The 25,919-nt window shown below is 35.2% G+C and overlaps 1 protein-coding gene across 1 annotated transcript; it reads left to right on the top strand.

Annotated features, from left to right (window-relative positions):
* The first annotated feature begins 1,031 nt into the window (after positions 1-1,031).
* Positions 1,032-16,239, top strand: LOC127117778 (anaphase-promoting complex subunit 5). The gene is made up of 20 exons (XM_051047885.1): positions 1,032-1,448; positions 1,530-1,692; positions 1,801-1,922; positions 2,479-2,725; positions 2,937-3,114; positions 3,217-3,295; positions 3,393-3,478; positions 4,552-4,678; positions 4,849-4,881; positions 5,112-5,360; positions 11,608-11,685; positions 11,776-12,038; positions 13,127-13,186; positions 13,545-13,612; positions 13,932-14,037; positions 14,134-14,275; positions 14,406-14,504; positions 15,369-15,633; positions 15,721-15,788; positions 15,929-16,239. The coding sequence occupies exons 1-20, from the start codon at positions 1,278-1,280 to the stop codon at positions 16,088-16,090; spliced, it is 2,766 nt and encodes a 921-aa protein (XP_050903842.1). The 5' UTR covers positions 1,032-1,277; the 3' UTR covers positions 16,091-16,239.
* Positions 16,240-25,919: the final 9,680 nt, after the last annotated feature.

Below are 25,919 nucleotides of genomic sequence, written 5' to 3'. Positions count from 1 at the left end.
CAACTTGGTGACCATGCTTTACCTGACCCACTCCTTCAGTTTGTGCCAGATTTTGACCTTTTCCTTGGACAAGCTTGCAAGAGCGTGAGGTTACACCAGACATTTGTCAATCAACTCCAACAGGAGACTGAAGTTGCATTGAAATAATGGTCTTTGAGTACCTTGTCTAATCAACAAGTTGACGCGTTGGAGGCTTAGGCTTAAAAGAACTAGAATCAAATTTCATCTTATAACCAACAAATCTTGCAGCAGATGAAACATATTGAAGATTTACAACGAAAGAAAGTTTACCTGGAGAAGTCTGCATCAAACAACTCTAAGGAACACATTTATAAAGATGCCATTATTAGTCTTCAACATGTCCAAGTCGCTGTTCGCTTGGATGATGAGATTGCACTGTTACACATTGAAGAATCCAAGTTAGATGCAAGAGTCAAGTTTTCCAAGGTGCAGTTTGAAAAATTAAAAGCCGAATTTTATTTCTAAATGTAACTGTCAATTTAACTTCTTATCTCCTTTGATTTTTATCTAATGCTATTGCCAATTTGGCCTTTAGATTAACGATATTTTAACATTACGCTATTTCGCGCATTATCATTTTATTATTCGAATTTCTTGCAACATAGACATATACTTTTTCAAATATTTGCCATCTACTCTTAGAATTTGACTGTCAAAACCTAACTCCTAAAATCCGTAAATATTATTTAAAAGCACGTGATTAACTCGAAACGGTTCTCAATTGGATGATCATTTTCATAAGACTATCCTTTAATCCATAAATAGGATTACCTTCCAGAAATAGTCACCAATTACAAAAACCTCCAACTTAGCTTGCTAATTTTTTCTTATTCAAAATTTAATATTATAAGTATTTTAAATTGTCTCAATGTTGCATGTGGTAATGAAAAACACAATATTTATATTTTATTTATTAATTTTGATAAATACTTTTTAAAAATATCTACACTTGAAATTTTGAAAACCAAATTTCAAAATTGATTCAATTTATTTGTTCATAAAACGAGGAAAAATATATTATTCAAAAATAAATTTCAGTTTTAAATTTCTAAACCGGAGACACATAAATAATTTTCCCGGTTAGTTAATTAGTAGCATGTGTTGTTCGTTCCCCACAGTTTTCTTTTCTTTTTCATTTTCATTTTGAAATAACGAAGTCCAAAATTCAAACCCTACACAAAACCTCCATTTCTCGTTTTGTCATTTCATCAAACAGAAAGTAGGCAAAACACAGCGAGAGAAAAATTTGAGAATTAATGGCTGGGATGTTGAAACAACCAGGTTCATTTGCAATAACGCCACACAAAGTATCACTCTGCATACTCTTCAAGATCTACGCTCCTCCATCTCAAACTTCAGTTCCTTTCCCTTTCACCTCCGTCTCTCAACACAATCGTCTCGGTCTCTTCCTCTTAGCTCTCACCAAGGTACTTTTCTCATCTTCATATTCGTCACTATCATTGATTCTATTGTATTACATGCTTGTGACTCTTCTGTGAGTTCTGCAGTCATGTGATGATATTGTGGAGCCAAAATTGGATGAACTCATTCATCAATTGAGATTGATAAGTCAAGACTGGGAAGCATCTTGGCTTATTGATCAGTTGATAAGTAGACTCTCGTCTATCTCGTCACCGGACGATTTGTTTAATTTCTTTACCGATATACGAGGTTAGTTTATCACCATTATTCATTCCTTTGGCTTTCTATTTTAACGCGCAGGTTGCAATGTAGTTGGTTGTTTCTATGTTAATTGACATGGAAATGTTGTTTTTTTAGGGATACTTGGAGGTCCTGATTCAGGTGCTATTGAAGATGACCAAGTTATTTTGGATGCGAACAGTAATTTGGGATTATTTCTTCGCCGATGTATACTTGCTTTTAATTTGCTACCGTTTGAGGTATGATGTTTTGCTTCATTCCTTTTGTGACTTCAATATTTATATGGTTATGTTATAGGAATTAGTGAAATGTAGGAGAAGGTGCAACACTGAGCTTAGTTAGTGCATGTTAGTCCACTTTAATTTGAGTATTGTTTTATCTTCATTTTGTTCGCATCGTTCTGTTATTTTGCTCTCTTTTTCTTATCTATCTACTACACTTTTTATTTGAGCATTTTGTAAGTTTCACTCTGTATGGTTCAGTTATTTTGCTCCTCTTTTCTCCACTAGTTCACTTTGCTTTGAGCATTTCACCTTTGCTTCACTTTTGTTTAATTTATTACATTCTGTTTTTTTGGGTATATTTTATTTGTAAGGCCCTGTACTTCTTATTGTTTGAAACACCACATGCTATTTCTTGGGTTTGGTTTGCCTCCACGAACTTCCATCCGCCATTAATAACATGTTCCCATCAAAGAAAATATATCACTTTCTCTCTCTCATATGCCCAGTTTAAAATTTTACACATTTTACTTTTATTCTTATCCTCCCGGTAACCATTTATTTAAATGTCCAGGGTGCATGCCATCTCTTAACAAACATAGGGATCTATTGTAAAGAATTCTCAAGTTGTCATCCGTATGAAGACACTAGTTTAGACGATTCTAGTAGTAATCTTGAGACATATTCAGAATATGAGAACATGGACTTGGAGAACTTTGTCTATGAAAAGGTTTCAGAAGAAATTGAAGCAAGAAAGGAGGCCAGTGAAAGAGTTCCATTTCATCTTCATACACCCAATGCACTTTTGAGTTTAGTAGATGGTATAAGTCTCAAATTCACTGGGATCCTTTTTTTTTGTTTTATGTAATTGTGAAAGTACTAAGGAGTTATAAAGACCATAATTTTTTCAAGTAACAAAATCCCACTTTTCTGCTCCGACTCTTATTTACCCCAACTTCACTCTTGGTTTTCTCTATTTATGCCTTTGCTTTTAGTCTTGCTGATTGACACAATGGTGGAACTCATATGCAGATATTGATGTGCCTGCCGATTCTGTATCCAAACAGAGTGGTAAAGTAAGAGGAGCTAGTTCTTATGAAGATCCTCAAAGTAGCATGGTACAGGATGTTGATCCCAGTAGTGCAGTGTTTTTGCGCACAAACTGGCAGATACAGGGTTACTTGCAAGAACAAGCTGATATCATTGAAAAGTACGCAACTCGAAGTCCTGAAACTTTTAGGAATCTTTTGAACATAATTTTAACTGTATAGTTTGTATATATATTATCTTTCAAATTTTATTCATTTTGCAGAAATGGTAGTGCTGTTTCTTTGAATGGGTTTGAAGTTATTCTATGCCAGCTACAAAAGTTGGCACCTGAACTACATCGTGTAAGTTTAGGGGGTTATTTTTTTAAACATTCATTGGACCTGTTTTTCTTTTCTTGATTGCCCTGAAGTTTGCTGCTTGAATTTCACTTCTATTCAGGTTCACTTTTTGAGCTACTTGAATAGTCTTTCTCACGATGATTATATCTCTGCTTTGGAAAATCTTCATTGCTATTTTGATTACAGGTAATTGAACTATTGATTATGTATCTAAAATCTCTATTGCCTGTTTATATTACCAGAGGCACTGTTACCCTGCCAGCATTCTACCTTCTTTTTTTCTACAATCTCTCTCTCTCTTGAACTACGATTTTGCTTTATACTTTTCAGTTTTCTTTATGTAAATTTAATTGTAAATTCGAAGTAGTAGTTTACTTTTTTTTTTTTTTTTTGCAAATTCAATTATAAACTTTTAGTGGTTAACTTCTTCTGATGTTCCCAGACTTTCCTGACCATAACTCACCGTTGATACTGTGTCTATAAAGTTGTTGATTCCTAGTAATATACTGTAAACTCATAAATATAAAGAAAGGTCTTGAGTTATTAAAGAAACAATACAAATAAAATATCCAAAAAATGAGTTGTTGCCTAGGAAGTAAGTACCTCCTGTTAAAAGAATTCTGTTTCATTGTTGTCTTCCACGCGATTACTGAGGCTGCTCCACCTTATTAATACTTCCAGTCCCAGTCCCAGTTTCATTGATATTGTTGATTGTCAAAATTTAGAATCACTACAGCCGCAAGTTTAAAGTTTTCCCCATATTGTCATTTTTAGTTGTTGTATTTTCCTGGGAATTATAGGACTTTAGTGCTATACCTCTTCTCATGTACACATACCAATTGTTGAGTGCCTTAATAGTCAATAGAAAGTGCTTAGATCCCATACCGGTTAGGTGTATGTATGGCCAAAGTAGTCCTTAAAAGCACAGGAAATCGTCACCTGTTGAACAAATTCTGAGATTAAATTAGGCCCAAATTCTAATACGAACTTGGAGCGTATCCTAAATCTTATACTGGACACCCCTAGATGTCCAATCCCGCAATCTTCACAATTTAGATGTCCAGCTCTAGACATGAGTGGGGCCCGTTAAGATCCCACATAAATTTTCTACATGGCCAAAGTAGTCCTTACAAAGGCTTGGGCAGACAGAAGTCTTCACCTATTGAGTTAGCTTTCACGCTTGTGTTAAGCCAAGATTATTATAAAAGGGATAGAGTGAGACCATTCTGAACTGAACTTGTTTATTTGTTGGATAAAAGTGCAGGGAACGAAGGATTTGATTTTGTTCCTCCGGCTGGTGGAAATAGCTTTGGAAGATATGAAATTGCTTTATTATGTTTAGGGATGATGCATTTCCACTTTGGGCATCCAAAGCTGGCTTTAGAGGTGAATTCTTTTTAACATTTTGATTTTGATACGTGCTACATGTTTCTAGCTTTCTTAGACCTCAAGGGTTTATATCATTTATACTATGTTGTCCACAGACAGATATCAGGACATTGTTCCTCTATCTATTATATTTCCGTGCATTACTCACATTGTTTTGTTGTGTTTAGGTTTTGACTGAAGCAGTTCGTGTATCTCAGCAGGTAATAATCATATAAAAATGAAGTTTGTTTATTCATTAAAATAGCTGACTTTGTGTTCAACAAGTGGCACAAAACTAAAGTAACAGCAAGTTCAGCCTTACAGTATATGTGCTTTACTACCACATATACATGGAAAAATAAATCCTAGCAAGTGTGGGTGGCCATTTAAACTGAAATATGTCTTCCCCATACATTAGTTATGTGAATACTGACACTTTTCGTTTATGCAGCACAGTAATGATACCTGTCTTGCATATACTTTAGCAGCTATCTCAAATTTGCTGTTTGAAAATGGCATATCAAGTACTGCTGGGATACTGGGGTCATCATATTCACCATTTACTAGTATGGGTATTTCTCTCTCTGTTCAGCAACAACTGTTTGTTCTCTTGAGAGGTTCTTTGAAGAGAGCGGAAAATTTAAAGTTAAAACGGTTGTTGGCTTCAAATCATTTGGCAATGGCGAAGTTTGATTTAACGGTAATGTGATTTTCTGACCACATTAAACTTTTTCATTACACAGTTAAGATGTTTTTTGTATGAAAGTGGTCATATAGCATTGTCTTTGAATTTGTCCCCTAAATGATAAACTGAAATCATTAATGTCTTGTCAAGTTGTCAGTATAAGAATATTAGCTTGTTAGTATCGTAACATATTCAACCCTAAAGTATATTGCTCCCTCTGTTTCACAATGAGTGTCACTTAGCAAAAAAAATGTTTCCAAATGAATGTCACTCTCAATATAACATTATTTTTTTTCTTTGATAGAAACATGGTCTTGGATAGAACATCATGACGGAATCTGATCCATGTAGCCGACTCCACCCGGTGGAATAAGGCTGGGTTATTGTTGTAATTGTACTCTCTAATTAATATTATGTACACTACTTTCAAAGTATTATATTCCACTTTTCATCTATAATTGAGAAAAACACATCAATACTAACTAAGGCTACTTTAGTAAAATTACTATTATCTTTCTTTTATTCATTGCATATTTTAATCTGTGTTTAACAACCTTAAACGTCTTAATGTCATTCATTTTGAAACAGAAGGAGTAGCTTCTTAGCAGAAAAATATGAGATACAAAATTGTGCAAATTTTAGACAAAGCTAATCAATGGAACTATGAGAAAGAGTTATTGAGGGTAGATTTAGATGGGATATGCGTATCAGAGAGTTGTTTTGGTTTTATGCCAAGGAGGTTAATGACAGAAGCTGTATATCTATTGCAAAGTTTGATGTATCTATATAAAATGAAATAAAAAGAAACACATGGTCACCATTGAGATTTGGAAAATCTGTGCTGGGATACTTTGAGAAGTTTTTCGGAACGCTCTAGAGGAGGGTTGAATTTTAGTTTGTCTTTGTTAAGCTAAATTGATTATGACACATTTTGTCACACAGTGCAAGATTTTCCTGTAGGTATGACCTAGTTGATTATATATATATATATATATATATATATATATATATATATATATATATATATATATATATATATATATATATATATATATATATATATATATATATATATATATAGGTGTTGAAATACAAGAGACTAAGAGACATTTGAATAAACCGTGTGTTTTGAAAAGCACTACGGAGACTTTATTATATATAGAGAGATTATAACTAATTACATGATATAGTCGATGTGGGACTATTCGATATACAAATATTCTTAATACTATATTTACAAATATCAACACTCCCCCTCAAGCTTGAGCATATAAGTCAAATGCACCAAGCTTGTTACATATATAATTAGTTCTGGGACTTCGCAGAGATTTTGTAAACACGTCTGCCAATTGATCATTAGAGTTGACAAAGTTTGTGACGATGTCACCTGATTCAATTTTCTCTCTGATAAAGTGACAGTCTATCTCAATATGTTTGGTCCTCTCATGGAAGACTGGATTTGAAGCAATGTGCAATGCGGCTTGATTATCACAAATAAGTGTCATTGGTCGTGCTTCTTCAATTTGAAGTTCCTTGAGCAATTGTTTTAACCAAATAAGTTCACATGTTGCCATGGCCATGGCCCTATACTCTGCCTCGGCGCTTGATCTTGCAACTACGTTTTGTTTCTTACTTTTCCAGGATATAAGGTTTCCTCCAACAAGTACACAATACCCAGAGGTGGATCGTCTATCAATGGGTGACCCTGCCCAATCAGCATCGGAGTATCCAACTATCTGAGTATGTCCTTTATTTTCATACACTAGACCTTTTCCTGGAGCACATTTGATGTATCTCAGAATCCGGATAACAGCATCCATGTGTTCCTGACAAGGGGAGTTTAAGAACTGACTTACGACACTAACTGCAAAAGAAATGTCTGGACGAGTGACTGTGAGATAATTCAACTTTCCAACCAATCTTCTATACCTTCCTGAGTCAGATAAAGGCTCCCCCTGATTGGGAAGTAGTTTGACACTTGGATCCATAGGAGTATCAGCTGGTTTAGCATTCAACAAACCTGTTTCTTCCAAAATATCCATAGCATATTTCCGCTGAGAAATCACCAAACCATCTTTAGATTGAGCTACCTCAATACCCAAGAAATAGCGAAGTTTACCAAGATCTTTTGTCTGAAATTGATTCGAGAGATGTTGCTTTAACTGGAACATACCCTGCTGATCACTACCAGTTATGACAATATCATCTACATACACAATAAGATAAATACACCCTTGGGCTGAGTGGCGATAAAAAACAGAATGATCAGCTTCACTACGGATCATACCAAACTGTTGTACTACAGTGCTGAATCTGCCGAACCAAGCTCTCGGAGATTGCTTAAGACCATAAAGAGACCTGTGTAACCTACACACCATATTCGATGACTCCCCCTGAGCAACAAATCCAGGTGGTTGCTCCATATATACTTCCTCTTCAAGATCACCATGTAAAAAAGCATTTTTGATGTCAAGTTGATGAAGAGGCCAATGTCGAATGGCTGCAATGGCTAGAAGAAGTCTAACAGATGCCATCTTGGCTACAGGCGAGAAGGTATCACTATAATCCAATCCAAAAATCTGAGTGTATCCTTTGGCTACCAAACGAGCTTTAAATCGATCAATCTTACCATCTGGACCAACCTTCACTGTATAAAGCCAACGACAACCTACTAAAGATTTCCCATGGGGTAGAGGAACCAATTCCCAGGTACCACTGCTTTGAAGAGCACACATTTCATCAATCATTGCTTGCCTCCACTCAGGGTGAGATAATGCTTCACCTGGAGTTTTAGGAATAGAAACAGAAGACAAAGAAGACAAACAAGTATACTGCAAAGGGGAAAGACGATGATAACATAAATCAATATAATGTGGAGAAGGATTTCGTGTTTGACGTATACCTTTTCGAAGGGCAATCGGAAGATCGGACTCAGGTTGCAAGATCAGATCCGGTGATGACGGAGGCGTCGGAGGAGAGTTTTCAATGACCTCAGGGACAGGTATGACTTCCGGGACAGGTATGACTTCAGGGACAGGGACGACAGGCGTTGGGTGACGACGCTGATATGTTTGAAGTGGTCGAGAAGTGGGCGGGTCAGGAGCCCTAGACTGATGGGGGATAATGGTAGGTGGGACATTAATAACTGCCGGAAAAGGTGTGGGAGTACTTTCTTGAATGGGTTCTGGAGTTACGTGACTGGACTCGAAATATGGAACCGACTCGAAGAAGGTAACATCGGCCGATACTAGGTATCGTTGTAAAGTTGTAAAGTATGTGAATAACAACGATAACCTTTTTGGGATCGATGATAACCAAGAAAGACACACTTTAGTGATCGAGCTGAGAGTTTATCAAGACCAGGAGAGAGATTGTGTACAAAACATGTGGACCCGAAGACTCGAGGAGGAATTGGGTGAAGTGGGGAATTGGGAAAAAGGATTGAATGAGGGATTTTATTGTTAAGGACAGATGAGGGCATGCGATTTATAAGGTAACATGCCGTTAGCACAGCATCCCCCCAAAACCGAAGTGGAACATTACCATGGAGAAGTAGGGTCCGAGTGGTTTCTACAAGATGCCGATTTTTGTGTTCGGCTACCCCGTTTTGTTGAGGTGTGTGAGGGCAAGATGTTTGATGGAGAATACCATTGCGTGACATAAAATTCTGAAATTGTTGGGATAAATATTCACGGGCATTGTCACTTCTTAAGGTACGGATAGACACACCGAATTGAGTTCTTATTTCTTGATAGAATTGTTCAAAAATAGAAAATAATTCAGACCTATTCTTCATTAAAAATAACCACGTGCAACGTGAAAAATCATCAATAAAGGTGACAAAATACCTAGACTCAAGAGTAGAGACAGTACGCGAGGGACCCCAAACATCGGTGTGAACTAAAGCAAAAGGGGACGAAACTCGTTTATTGACTCGATTGGGAAACTGACCACGAGTGTGTTTCCCTAGCTGACATGACTCACAATGTAAATTAGATACCTTCGATAAATTTGGCACCAACTTATGTAGTTTGGAAAGACTGGGATGACCTAACTGAGCATGGATAGTGAGTGGAGAATCTTTGGCTGAGCATGTCTGAGATGACACTGAGAGGTAATAAAGGCCTTGAGACTCACATCCGACACCAATTGTCCGTCCCGAACTCCGATCCTGCAGGGTAACATTATTGTTAGTGAATGTGACACTACAATCAAGAGAACGAGTTAAACGATTGACTGAAAGTAAATTAAATGGACAATTAGGTACATAGAGGACAAAAGTAACCGAGAGAGAAGGTAGAATTTGAACAACACCAATCCCTTCAGATCGGGTTTGAGAACCATTGGCAGAAGTTATAGTAGGTAAGAAACCGGATGTAGAGAGGGAAGAGAAAAGATTTTTATTACCGGTAACATGATCAGACGCACCAGAATCAAGGACCCAAGATCCAAGAGAAGATGATTGAGAGAGACAAGCAGATGAATTACCAGTGTGTGCTACCGAAGCAGTAGAATCTAAGTTCTGATAATTCTGATACCACCTGAGAAAATCATCGTAGTTTGGCGTAAAGTTACGAGGAGTAGCCATGAGTATCGGATCTGAAACAATTGCCCTATGGAGAGTGGAGCGGTGGGAAAATTGCCGGGATAGACCGTCGGAGGTGCTGTCACGTGCGGAGGTTTCTGCCGATGAAAAGTGGGGAGCGGCTGGATCGGAAGAGGCGCTTTTGCTGGTTGGTTACCGGAGAATTTTGAAAAGTGAGAGGCAAACCGGAGTGATGACACGGTTTGCAAAAAAAATAATAATAATAATAATTCACCGGAAGACAGTGGGTCAACCGGGTAAAGCACAGCGAAGAAGAAATTGCCTCTTAGCAGGCTCTAGATACCATGTTGAAATACAAGAGACTAAGAGACATTTGAATAAACCGTGTGTTTTGAAAAGCACTACGGAGACTTTATTATATATAGAGAGATTATAACTAATTACATGATATAGTCGATGTGAGACTATTCGATATACAAATATTCTTAATACTATATTTACAAATATCAACAAGGATTGAAGTTTGTTCAGAATTTGATTTCTATCATGCATAAACTTCAATTTATAGCATTTTGCACTATACCAAGTAAGAAGGTATTTGTTGTAATGATAAAAGTTTGTATCTTTTTATCCCTCAAAGAACCTCTAAATGGGTCGTTCAATCTATGTCTTTGGTAAGATGTCCTTACTGCTACCAAGTTTGGATCATTGCTTTAAATGTTGTAGGTTGCAAATTACCCTGTTTGAGAATGAACATTCCCAAATGTGGGACAATTTTTGATATTTCTTGGTACAAGCATAATATCAAGAACCAAAATTGCATGTTGGCTGTATTTCCACCAACGAAACCGACAGACAAGAGTGTTGTTGTCTGCAGCACAACGACTACAAAGAGATTCACCGCATTCTCCAACCTACTTAGGGAAGGCCAACAAATGCCACTGCAATAATCTCAAAATGCTTGGTGATTTGTCCTCCCAAGTGTGGGACCCAGGGGGGATATTGGGTTGCGGGATGCCAATAAAATAGTTTTGTAATTATTGCTTTTGATTTTATTTTCTAGTAATCACCTTGAGGACAAGGTGATAGTTTAGTGGGGAGCATTGTTAGATACGAGCCTCAATTAGGATAGTAATAGTAATGAGTCTTGTTAATCAATATTATTCAGCAGTTCTATTATTAATAGGCAGTATTAGTAATTTATTTATTAGTAGGCAGTTTTCATTAAAAATAACTGTCATATGTAACTGCGCTGCATAATTAGGAGAATGAAAGTGCTTTCTATAAATAGAGGGGGTGATGAAACACAGACATGGACACGATACCGACACTAACACTTTGACACTGTTAATAATTTGAAAAAGTGAATAAATTGAACGTAATCAAAAGTTTTGGTGTCATGTCGGTGTCAGTGTTGGTGTCCAACATTGACACGGACACACCTTAGTCCAGAGGTGTCAGTGCTACAGTGATTGAGAGAGAAAATATCTTGGAATTTGATTGGAAAGGGGCCATTATGGCATTTCTACGAATTTTTTTTTTGTAATCAAAGGGATTTTCCCAATTTACTTTTCTATATGACTTGGTTTCTATCAAATCCCTAGTCCATGTTGCTAATAGTGTATCATCATTATTTGTCATACTTAAGTTGATTCAAACTCTACCATTGTGAACTGAATTAAATAATTTTACATCATAATAGTATCTTCTCTGCAGCATGTTCAAAGGCCCATGTTATCATTTGGTCCAAAATCTTCCATGAAGCTCAGTACTTGCCCAGTTAACGTTTCCAAGGTACTATAAATCTGTCATTATTCTTGGTTGGCGACTGTTTGAGAACTAGAGAATTATACTCAACGCATTTTTTTCTTACATATTTGGTAGGAGCTCAGGTTGAGTTCTCATCTGATTAGTGATTTTAGCTCAGAGAGTTCTGCAATGACAATCGATGGCGCCTTTAGTACAACTTGGCTCAGGGATTTACAAAAGCCAACAGGTTCTCTAGTTTTCTGTCAGGATTCTGGATCTGGCAGCAGTTCCAGCATTCCCCAGTTCTGTGCCCAACCAACCTCAATTCCCGGATCTGTGTTGCAAGTACTGGGTTCATCTTATATACTCCGGGCAACTGCATGGGAGTTATATGGAAGGTAAAGTTGCTATCTGTGTTGTAGATACGCATGATTATATGAATTACGGCTGTTGCACTAAATTATTATTCTCTTTTTCTTGAAACTGCCTGTTAACAAAATATAATATAGTTGATCAGCGTTTAAATTGATTTAACTATGAATTCTTATTAAAAGAAAATAATCCCTGCTTTAGAATGATGGTATTGCTTTTCTTTGAAGTATTTGGCACCAACACTTGGAACTCATTCTCTTTGCAAGTTAGATTATAGTTCTTGACTTATTAACAACATCCTATATAGGTCATACCAATTGTTGGGCAAAAGCAAAAAGATGAGCACCAAATATATCGATTTAATCAAAGATTGTAAATGAGCCTTAATAGAAGGGCCAAAACTCTGAAATAAATTTGTATACAAAAAAACTAATATTGGGGAAAATGATATCATAGAGTGAGAGACAGAGAATGATAAACTCCTATTGGTTTTATGTTAACATGTATTTAAGATTGAGTACCACAGTGCGAATGAATGCAGAAGGTGAACACCAGTCGCTCCGATCAAACTTCTGAATTAAACTAACGAAATAAATTAAATATCCTCTTTATTAAAACATATGCTTGATAGGGAGAGAGAGAGAGAGCTTCAGAATATGCACTTTTTCTGTGTACAGACCGATATACATGTAACGTTATATACTTATATCCCATGATTAAACAGTTTAGTAGGTGGTACGGCCTTACAAACATGCATGCAGAACCCAATTTTCACAAAATGTTTTCTTTATCTTGATGTAATCTAATGAGTATGGTTTTCAAGCTCATCAAGATAAATTGTATCATAATGGGCACGGCCAATATTCTTGAAGCCTTGACTTTGTTGCATCAGACTTTTGGTTATAAATGAAATTGAGCAAAATGCTTGTTTTTATTCTATCAGTTTATACAAGGTTGTTTTGTTTTGAGATTTTTTCATCATTATGAGGTGATGAAAGATATTTAATTGTAATGTTTTTTTTCCTTCATAATTTTATATTGTCTTGGAAGCTTGTTGTGTGTATCTCATAATCTGATTTTGTTCTTTTCCTTTTCTTTTTTGAACTGTCATTAGCACTCCCATGTCTCGCATAAATGCGATAGTTCACGCAACTTGCTTTGCCGATGCATCAAGGTAGCTACTTAACTGAATGTACCACAAATTACAAAGATCATATTTCAAGTTGCTAATTCTGTATCACCTTTGGTTATTAAAAAACAGCTACTGAACAACCATTTTTCCTCTTCAATGTTTTTATCCCTAAATTTTTTTAAAAAAATTATAAACTCTATCATCTTTTTTTGCCTCAGTCTCTATATTAATAAAAAAAGACTTCCAGTCCTCGAATGGACTACAGCAAACTATTATCTACTAAATGTTTTTTACTAACTATATATATTTTTTTAATTTAAAAAAATCATATTTTTAGGGATTAAACTTATATGTAAGCCTAATTTTGTGTTTGCTTTAACTTTGTTCATGGTTACCCCAGCTCATCAGATGCAGCATTAGCATATGTAAAGCTCATTCAACATTTAGCAGTTTTTAAAGGATACAAAGGTTAGATCGGTTGCATTAAATAGAACAGACTCCCGCCCTTATATATATATGTGTATGTGTGTTTTTTTTCTAAAATTTCATCGTTTTACTCTGTTTTATGCCATTTTTAGTGGTTTGTAAATCAATAGATTAATTGTTTATGAATAAATTAATGGCAATTGTTTGTAATGCAAATTGCCTTTTGTAAATACGGAGTGGTTTTTCTCTCTTTTTGTTGTGAATGTTGATAGAAGATTAGAGGGTAAAAACCCAGTCAATTACACAGCACACATTCCTTCTCTTGCTCCTTATTGTTCTTCTGTTTTCATTCTGTGTTCAGAGGCCTTTTCTGCCCTTAAAATAGCAGAAGAGAAGTTTCTATCTGTCTCAAAATCACAAATCTTACTGCTAAAGCTGCAGCTGCTTCACGAGCATGCTTTACATGGGTATGTAGTCTAGGTCAAAAGTTGTGTTCATATTTTTACATACTGTAACCAGATGCGACTTCAGCATTGTTAATAACTTAATTGAGAATTATGTAGCGGACGTTTAAAGTTGGCCCAGAAACTGTGCGATGAACTTGGTGTTTTGGCATCACCTGTTACTGGTGTAGATATGGAGATAAAGACAGAAGCAAGCCTTCGGCATGCCCGTACATTGCTTGCAGCAAAGCAATTCCGAGAGGTTCCTCCCTCCCCCTCTGTCTGCACTAAAGATTAGTATAATGCACATGTAATCAATCATATTTTACTCCAATAAAAGAACAGAAAATAATTGTTTTATTTAATTTTCGTTTAATTATTTTCTTTTTCAGGCAGCTTCAGTGGCACACTCCCTCTTTTGCATGTGTTACAAATACAATCTGCAAGTTGAAAATGCCTCAGTTCTTCTTTTGCTTGCTGAGATTCACAAGGTATGCGATCACATCGGTCTGATACACTACGCAGTTCATGTAGTTGAGATCAAGCTATTTTATCTTGTTTGATCTCTTTTCGGGCAACTTGGCTATTTTATCTTGTTTGATCTCTTTTGGGGCACCTTTTTATTTAATCAAAATTTACTGATGGGTTACAAATTACTGCGGGGTGACATCCCCTCTCCAATTCATTACACCAAATGATAATTGTGTTTCAAATAGTTATTACGTGTTACACAAGTCTCCACAAGAGAAGGAAATAAAGAGGGAAGAATTGAAAAAAAACAAACAGAAAACTATAATATGAATATTCAGTAAACAAAAACAGATGTTCCTAAAATGTCTCGTTATGCATGTATTAAGCACTCATTGACATCCTTCTTTTATTCAAGGAAAAGTATTTCCCAAGATTCAATGTGCATGTTTTTACTTATTGATTTAACTGTATGATAATTTCTTTTCTTTTTTAATGCTTTATCTGTTGGCTCATCCTAAGTTAATTGATGTGTACTACACTTCCAAACCACCAGCTTTCATGAAAAAATAAAACAGAAAAAGATTATATGAACATTTAGTAAACAAAGACAAAGATTTGTTTATAGTGTCTCTTTATACCTGTGATAAGCACATTCTTTTATCCAAGGAAAAACATTTTTTATTAGTCATGAGTTATGACAATGTATGTTTGATTTCTTATTGATTTAAACTGTACAATGATTTTCTTTTATTGCATTATCTATTGGCTCATCCTAAGTTAATTGATGTATACTACACTTCCAAACTACCAACTTTCATATTGCTGTGTTCTCCACAATTTGTTTGCTTTAAATCTCTGATTTTTATTATATTAAATTTTATCAGAAATCTGGCAATGCGGTTTTAGGGCTACCATATGCTTTAGCAAGCCTCTCATTCTGCATATCATTTAACTTGGATCTTCTAAAAGCCTCAGCTACTCTTACTTTAGCTGAGCTATGGCTCTCTCTTGGATCAAACCATGCAACACGGGCTCTGAACCTTGTTCATGGAGCTTTTCCGATGATTCTTGGTCATGGAGGTTTGGAGCTCCGCTCACGAGCCTATATTGTTGAAGCAAAATGCTATCTATTCGATACAAATTTCAATGGTATGTTGCTGAAGGTGTAAATGCCATATTCTCTTCTTTTCTCCCCACAACTAAATCTCCTTTTGCTCATTTGAATTGTGATTTCAGTCTTTGAAGATTACAATCTTGTGATAGATTCATTAAGACAAGCTTCTGAAGAACTCCAACTTTTGGAGGTAAGCAGACATATGCATTTTAATCTTTTGGTTATTTTCTTTATTATAAATAAAATAAAATAAATGGTGCTATCATTCTTGCCTGGAAAATACTTGCCTTCATTATTGTCTGTCAAAATTATATCTTGAGTGCCCTGCAGTTTCATGAATTGGCAGCCGAAGCCTTCTACCTGATGGCCATGGTCTATGACAAAGTTGGGCAATTAGAGGAAAGGGAAGAGGCTGCATCTTCATTTCAGAAACATATATTGGCTCTCAACAATCCTCAAGATCACGATGATCCTCTTGTTAGTATATATTGAATGTTCCGTCTACCCAGTTTTGTTTTATGATAGACTGCTTATCAAATTATATACAATACTAAACCCTAAATCCATACACCATGTTCTGTAATTATCATTAGTTGTTTATAACATTAGCCTTTTTGTTTTTATTGAGGCTGATTGTCAAATTCGCTAAAGTTCATGATACCATAAACCCCTTTAATATTTCTGGGCCAGCCACACCATGCCACACCTTACAGAGGACAACAGTTGAGTGATGATTATAACCATTGACAGTAAAATTACAGACATCAATGTTTATAACTCGTTAATGATGATTATAGCTCGTTAATGCTGTATTCACCACGCCTTCTGGACATTCTAAATTTAATACTAAAAGTTCTTGTACTCGTAGATTTTTTGATCAATCGATGTATTTATATTTTAGAATAAAGTTTTGTACACCAGGTTGATTCAATAAAGGGATTTTACTATTATGGAGATACATCTTCGTATTTTGGTTGATTCACACATACTTCAGATGAAATTACCGAGAAATCTTTATTTTGTTAAAATCTATTTTGGAGATACATCTTCGTATGAATTAAAACTTAATCTGAAGATGCATATCCGTAACCCCTTTGGTTCAATATTCAGTGAGTTATTTTAGAGATGTAATTCTATAATATGCTATTAGTTCAAATTAGAAACATGCCAGAACAATGGCAGAATGAAAAAATAACATAAAATAATATCAAAATAAACATTATATAGATATTTGTCAACAGATATTTGTCAACGTTTATAGATAAATTTAACATTATAAGTCATTACAAACGGGTGATTTAGGATGTAGCAACATTCTTATAATATCTTTGGTTGCTCTTGTAATCGTTGCATCAACCTTAATCAAATCATTTGTTGAGTAACGATAAAAGATACTCCATATAACCTTTAAATTATTAATGTCTTCAGTTCAAGCACGGTGAATCATATATTCCATTTATTGTCAATCGAGAGTGAGCGGTATTTGAGCTTGACAACTCTCTGATTTTCTGGTATTGTAGGAGAGTATTTAATTTGGATTTCAGATCGACGAGAAGTATGTTTTTGGAGACGCTAAATTGAAGTGAGAGATTTGCACTATTGAAATACACAAATGCAAGATCTGAATATGTATTAATTTTGATTTTTGTAAAGAAAAAGGAATGAGAGCTTATTTATAGAAGTTGTAGATCAATAAGGACATTACAAACCATATCCTATCATTAGGACATATTTCAGAAATGCATTTTAGGATACGTTTTTTTTTCTTTAAAAAAGAAGGATCTTTATGGAGATGCATATTCCCATATTTGTTTTTTAAAATAATTAAAAAATATGTTTGAAGATGCATTTTCAGACCTACCAAAACCACTGTTCACACATAACCTGTGTACTATGTTGTGCTGACTTTAGAAACATAAAAATTGTCCAAAAACTAACACCCAGTTTTATAACATTATGGATAACATTACATACAAAAAATGAGTTACATTGTTAGATTAATACTGAAATGTATTAAGACATGTGCCTCTACCTATTTTTTTTATCGGTGGTTCATTCTTTGACATTTTCTTATTTGCATCTCTTTCAACGTCGCTCAACATGGTGAACTCTTCCATCCTTTTCAGAAAGTGATTCGGCCAAATTTTAGCATCTTGTGTGAAATGTGCATCCACTCTAGCGACATTTTGGTATATGACATCCCAGTTTTAAATAAACATGAACAAAATGTTGTTTTTTGATAGCCAACAATATACATGATGCATTCAAATGGATTTTGAGGTGGTTTACTCCGAAGTGAAAAGAATGTTTTCGAGAAACCATATCGTGTTAAATCAATAAACACCATATCATAAACACTTGCAATAAGGTGCCCCATTCCCGAGAAGCACATCTATTTGTCAAACTGAGTCAGACCATCAAGACAAGGAAGAAGAGCATTGAGAATTACATTGTAATTTTCTTTGTTTTAGTATACCTTTGTGTATGATTTCCTATGCGTCATCATTTCTTGTATAAGATGTTGACGGACAAATTTGTAGTCACCCTCTCTTTTACCGAGCAAACACGAAACAACTCTAAAACCACAATTGCCGTCACCTTCAACATTAACAATCCGCTCAATGTATTTATGCATAAAAAGAGGCATCTCGTCAATGTGTTTGATTTTTGGTAATGGAGGTGGAGAAAATAGTTTGCTAATGATTTTTTTTGGGATTTTGGAGTCGGAGAATACGAAAAAGTGAGTCGACATGTTCAAAGTATGAAGTAGACCGTCTCGTGGAGTTGCCGGTTTGACTTTTTAAGGACACCCTTTGTTTTAACTGGTTCAGACGACGGTTTCAAATCCGTTGTTCCTGGATAGACAATCTTCCTCAAACAACATTAGTGCAAGGAATGAGACAATCTTCTTCAACTCCGTTATTTCAAATCCGTTGTTGTATTTCGTATGAAGATACATATCCAAATTCAAAATTCATTTTTTCATCTCAAACAACACATTAATGCAATGAATAACAGATGAAATGAATGAACTTTACATGCAATTCCAGCTTCTTTTCCTCCCTTTGATGTGATGAAATAAAACAATGATGTTTGGTGTTGAAGAGTTGATTGAGAATGAAAATAACTTTTTTAAGGGTTTTAAAAATGAAGTATGTTTGGGCATGAAGAAGAAGATCATACAAGGTGGTGTTTTATACAATTTCCCGCTTGACATTTTCGGAGATATATCTCCGAAAATATTGCCGAGTTATTAAACAAACCAGCTCAATGAATAAAAACACCATAAGTGAATACAAGAGATAATTCAGAGATGCATATCTGGATACATCCAGATAATTTACGAAGATGTATCTTCAAATCATATTTTATTTAATATGGGATGAATTTCAGAAAGGCAAAAAAGACTTATATGATTTTAGATGTGTCTGGAGATATATCTTTCGAATACATATAAACATTTTTGAATTTTCAAAAATGTGGGGCACATCTCTAAGAATAGAAAGAACATTTTCCAATTAATATTAGTGAATATATTTATTAGATCAAAATAAATGATTGAGATTGAGCAGAAATATTATATCACTGATGACAATCTAGAACTTTGGAATTGACGAAGAGAAAATACCAATTGATAACTATTTTTGAAATTTAAAATTTTAAAAATGAAGCAAATTTTGTTTTCAAGAGTTGCTACCTTAATAATCTCTAGACTTAATAACAATTATGTTCTCATTGTTTTATCAAATTTGTGAAAATAAATTTTCTTTTAAAAATCGAATGTTATAGGTCTTTCACTTAATATATCTATTATAGTTCTGGTTTCAATTACGTTACACTCTCTAAAAATAGTGATTTATGATCCTGAAATTAGTGACTTAATACTCCAATTTTGAACACTAAAATTTAGATTTTTTAGCTAAAAAAACAAAAACAGTAGGATGTTAAATGTATATGTTGGTCAGTAGGTTTGGTCTCACTTTCTCACCTTTTCTAATGGTTAGATATATGGAGATATCAACTTGATTCACTTGGTTGCGGTCAAGAGGGCGATGAGGTATCTCAAAAGATCATCTCTTTTTGGCATATTATATTAGAAGAACATAGAGATAAAGCTGCAAGGATGATCTTGATGATAAAAAAAAATACTTTAGGGTATGTTTTTATGTTTGGATCGGGAATTATATCTTGGTCAATTTAAAAACCAAAGGGCAAACATTACTTCTCCAATTTAACCAGTGGAGAATTATCTTATGGAAATGCAAAAATGTTAGAAGTATATTTTTGAATGTAGTCATTTATAGCAAATTCATATATAAATGAGACACAGATGGAGATGCACTTTCATATTTATCTTTATATGCACCCCATCTATTCCTAACTTAAACACTTTTATTTTGGCATAAATTTGTTCAAAGATGCAAAATTACGGATATACACTTATGTATTCATCCAATAGATAGTAAATTTTGACATTTTTTTTAGAAACACACCTATGTAATAGACTATGTATTATAAATATTTTATCATAATAATTTTTTTAAATAAATTAAAGGTCTAATGCATATTTTGGTCCCTTAGCTTAATTTATTGTTTCACTTTAGTCCCTTAACTAAAAAATGTTACAAAGTAGTCTCTTAAAAATCATTTAGTTACCTGAAATTGTCCATTTCGTTAGTTTTTCTAGAAAAAAGTGTTAATTTTTGCCTTGTTGGACATATAAAATATGACCTGATTTTTTTTATTTCTCTTTGTATTTTAATTATGTATCTAAATTCTGAAAATTTAACAAAAGAAGAAGAAACGAAACTCGCTGCATTCCTTTTTTCACTTTCAAACCCTAAAATCAGTTGGAGAAGACGAGTGGTGCAAAGAAGAGCAAGGTAACGAGACATAGAAGAATCCATTTGTATACTAAATGAGTGTTAACATCCATTGTGCATTTCCAGACGAAGACCTCCTCAAGGTATGATTACTAGTGTTAACCATTATTCCTCATCGATATTTTTCCTTTTAGGACTTTCTCCAATAAAGCATTCATCTTTATTTATCCTGATTAGGTTTATAATATGAAGTTTGAGTGTGTTGTACATCATGGGGGTGAGTTTCCTGAGTTTAAAAAATAAGGTTACAAGGGGTTAGAGGAGGTTTGGGTTGTAGACCATAATTACTGGATTTATTTTAAAGTGTTGGGTGGTTTAAGGGACTTAGGGTATCCAGTTGTAGAGAGTTTGTGGTATTATGTTGCGATGGATATTGATGAACTTGTTTTGTTGAAAGATGATATGGGAACCAAAGAGAATGAAAACCATAACAACGCTTAATGGGTCTATGCATTTAAATGTCATTCATCCCGTAGGACAACTTGAAATTATTGAAGAGCCACTTTTGTCCTTTGAATATGATGTAGTAACCAATGGAAATGAAATTGAAATGGACATTTTTGAAGTTATGAATAATGAAGAAAACAACTCTTTTGATGATGTGAGTTAGGAGAAAAGGGCAAGTTTGAACAAGGAAGGATCACTGCGCTAAAGTGGATGTTAATTTGGATGAGACCACTGATGGAGTTAACTACAAGATGTTAATTTGGAGGGGACTACTGATGGAGTTAACTATAACCAACAAGATGTGAATTTGGAGGGGACCACTGACGGAGTCGATTGTAACCAACAGGATGATAATTTGGAGGGGACCACTAATGGAGTAAATTGTACCTAAGCTGACATGAAGGGACCAAACTGTAATGGAGAAGAAGTTGATGGAGTGGACTGTAACCAAGAAGATGTGGATTTGGAGGGAACCACTAATGAAGTTGACTATAACCAATCAGACATGGATGAACCAAATTGTAATGCAGAATAAGTTGAGGGAGTTAACTGTAATCAAGAAGACGTTGAGGTGGAAGGGACCATTTACGGAGTTGACTGTACCAAGCAAACATGGATGAACCAAACTGTAATGCAGAAGAAGTTGAGGGAGTTAACTGTAAACAAGAAGATGTGGAGGTGGATGGGGAGTTTGAGGGTAGTGAAGATAACCAAGAAGAAGTAGAGGGTAGTGAAAAAAATTATTTAAATGTCAATTTTGAAGGCTCAGAATATGATATATGAATTGTTGGAGAGATAGTAGTTGACGATGAGGAAGTAACTTGTGAAAACCAAGTGAAAATAAAGGGAAAAGGCAAGACTAAAGGTGTTAGACGATAGTACCGATCTAGAAGAGGGGTTGAATAGATCAGTATTTGAAATTTAGCGCTTTTTAAAAATATTTTCAACGGTTGCAAAAGCTCCTAGGTTACAATCGTCTAAACAATTCGTTAATGGAAATATCAGATATGCGTGAAACTGGATGAAATAACTACGATAGAGATAATCAACCACTATCAAAATCAATCCATTAACTACCACAATCCTTGATATCATTAGCTCTAATAATGCGTTAACACAATAAGAGAGCAAGTAAAATATTAATAGATTTGTGTGAGATTAATTTTATCGAACACTTGGTGAGCACTCCTCACCAAGTCTCAATTTCACTCAAATTGAATATGGCGAATTTTACTCAGTTGCAATCAAAGTGATTGCACCAATTTATCGAACAGCTACTATACACAACAATCAAGCGAGATCGATTTTACTATTAATTTAACACAAAATGTAACTAATGCAGAATTGAAAGAGTTAAGAGAAAGCGAGAACAACACCATATTTGTTTAGGCAGTTCCCCTACCGTCCTCGCTTAGGGCACGTCTGCCCTCAATTATAAATCTAGAATTGAGATATATTTATTATTAAGTTGCAAAGTTGATACAAGAGAAGAAATGATCACCACCAATCAACCCCTAGTGTTGTTGCAGATCCTATTCGCTTCTCTCCCCTTGATTCGAGCTGAACCAAGTCCTTCAAGCGCTTCGAACAAACCTCTGGTTATAGCTACCTTATTGCAAGAACTCCATATTCTCCAAAACTTTAGCTCGGTTGATTTCGATCATAAGTCGCTAGAACCCTAAGCTTTCTTCACAATCCTCCAGCTACCTTTACTTATTTGACCGAACCCACTATTCTTCAAACTTTTCACTCGGCTGAATCTGTGAAGCAAAGGTTAGTGCAGAAACCCCCAATTCTTAGAGGATAAAACCCCAATGGTTTTATTCAATAAAAACCCACACAAAGCCTCAACCCAAACTAAGATTACACAATCCTATTTGGACGTTATCACCACAATAATGCACAATGATCAACAAAAATTGTTATGTGTATTTGTTGAGAAATCAATGGAGAATGAAGATGAAGAGCACTTTGGTGCATATCTTTCACTTTTATAGTTAATTGTTGAAGAAGAGACTCTAGAATATTTATATGACGCATGGACAAAGTAACAGACATAACAGAATAATTTTGCAAAAATGCATAGTAGAAAATTGAGTGCCAACAACGACCAGTCGACCTGTTCACACAGGTCACTCGACCTATTCAGACCCGAGGAAAAAAAATACTCAAATGAAGCAGGTGATGAGTCGACTCAAACAGGGGATGAGTCGACTCAAACAGGGTTTTTCTAGAGTTGAGTCGATTCATGACTCGACCTGTTCAGACCCGTGGCAACATGGTTCAAATGAAACAACCAATGAGTCGACTCAAACAGGGGATAAGTCAACTCAAATAGGTTTTTCCAGAGTTTAGTCGACTCATGACTCGACCTGTTCAGACCCGAGAGTTACGCTCCAATTCATGAGTCGACTCATAGTTCTACTGCTCCAAGTCATGAGTCGACTTATAACTCGACCTGTTCAGACCCGAGAGTTACGCTCCAAGTCATGAGTCAACTCAAAATTCTTAAACCGTCAAAAATGAGTTTTTGATATTTTGGTCAATTCAAACCATTTTCTTATGAACCTAAGGTACCAATGATGATCAAGTGCATTATTCACATCTATGAAATGCTCCTATATGCATGGACACATTTCAATTATACTTTGAGCATGTTGGAGGATAAGCATTCTATGATATGATGACACTGTCCAAAGCACACATATGAGCAACTAAAAAGGTTTGACATTATTAAAATAAGGATAAAGGATCTTTGCCCTCACATACTCCCCCCTTTTGATGATGGCAAACCGTGGCACAATCGCGTACTTTAATAGACATCCTTCCCCTGATTTTATGCATGCCTTCAAAAATTCTGCTATTATAAATCTGCTATTGTGTTTTCATTGCTTCTCCCCCTTTGACAATATCAAAAAGAAACAATGATACAGTCAACGTGAAACAAAGATTTTTATAAGCACTTAGTCAACTACTTTGCAACAGATAGACATTAACAACCATGCACATAACATGAAGTCAATGTAAGAATTATAGGCATAAGTATTGCACGGAGCCAAAGAAAATAAGTAAATAACATTGCCACATTCGTTTAGCATAAACTTTAAGAAAAATAACTAAATATAATAACATGCATGTTAAATATGATACCTAAGCAAGTTCAAGTATAATTCAAACATAGAAATTGATCAAACTTAGATCAAACCATAAAATGAACATCAAGAATTACATAGATCAAGTATATACATACATAGTTGATCAATATAGGTCAAATAGATAGGAATGATATTACCTCCAATGATGATAGACGATGAGTGCCCTTGTAACACCTTTCTAAAATACCCCCAATAATTAATTAAAACAACCAAACATAAATCAGAGTAGATATGCAATTTAAGGGTGTCACACTTGACACTTCACACCATGTTCCAAATTAACTCGTCATGCTCATTTATTCATCAAAATAAACATTTGCATAATTCGCAGCGGATAGAAATTAACAACATGCAAAACATGTAACACATTACATGTATAGTTGTTCAACAACCAAAATGAAAACAAGGTAAAACATCCCGTCCCGATGTTACATCTACCAGAGCATGACCCACTAAGGAACTACACTAGACTCCAATGACTAGCTTCTACTCAATCACTGCTCGTTACCTGAAACATAGTCGTAAGGGTGAGTTCCTCAATCGATATAATAAGCATTATAAAATACCATGTAATGCTAAGTAAATTAACACATTTCATCACCCAAATCAGATCACACATTCAGCAACGGCAACATCAACTCAAAATCATAATCATACTCAATCCAACATAAAACACACGTATAATATTGGAATACATCCATTCATATTATACGCCATACATACATTATGCAATGAGACTCCATGCATGCGGTACCGACTATTCGTGAACATATAGTTCAACCTCACCGATCAAATCCAGATACGGCTACCAAGCTCACTAGTCCCACTCATTTGAGACCTAGTGACTCACTCACTAATTCCTCACCATGGGAATTAGCTACCACCCCAAGGGCTATGCTATGCACGCTAATCACCTAGCATGCAAACATCAACAACAATCCACAATAACTCACTCACTAATTCCTCACCATGGGAATTAGCTACCACCATAAAGGCCACAATATGCAAGCTAAATCACTTAGTCATGCAAACATCAACCATCATCCACAATGGACATATGCTCACACTCTAAGCCATAAACAGTCCATTCACAATTGCATACATAATATATATATCCACAGCATCATGCATACAATCATACATCATCAACATATTTATCACATAATCATATCATGTCATGCCACATAATCAATCACAGTATTAGCACACTCTACTAATACCTATACAGCTCAAAACAACGGGAAAATGATCCCTCCGATATCATACACCAATATAGGCAAATCCTCAATTGTACACAACAATTAAATATCACTTTTTCATTTTTCAAACAGTGTTAACCGGTTAACGCCCTGGGTTAACCAGTTAACGCAACACAGAACACGCTTCCTGGCACATTTTAACAGTGTTAACCGGTTAACACCCTGGGTTAACCGGTTAACGCAAGACAAACAGCAATATTTCACAATTCATAACAGTGTTAACCGGTTAACACCCTGGGTTAACCGGTTAATGCAAGACAGAAAGCTGTTCCTGCGCTAACACTAAGCAGAATGCAGAATTCTCCGCATTTTCCGCCGTTGGAGGACTTCCGGACCTTCGATTTCAATTCCGTAAGAAGCTACACTTCCGGAAAATCAAGACTCATCCAATTACAGATTCAATTACAGCTTTAACATAACTTATTCATCTCAATTTTTCAGCATTCAACATCCCAATTAGGGTCAAATCAATAGCTTATTACTACCCATCACATGTTAACCCATAATACCCATTAAACGACGATAAACCCCCCTTACCTGAGTTAATCCGGCAATTGATTCTTCGACCTTCAACAAT

The sequence above is a fragment of the Lathyrus oleraceus genome, chromosome 2 (assembly GCF_024323335.1).
Source record: "Lathyrus oleraceus cultivar Zhongwan6 chromosome 2, CAAS_Psat_ZW6_1.0, whole genome shotgun sequence".
Lineage (NCBI taxonomy): Eukaryota > Viridiplantae > Streptophyta > Magnoliopsida > Fabales > Fabaceae > Lathyrus > Lathyrus oleraceus.
This window is presented reverse-complemented; position numbering and strand designations above follow the sequence as displayed.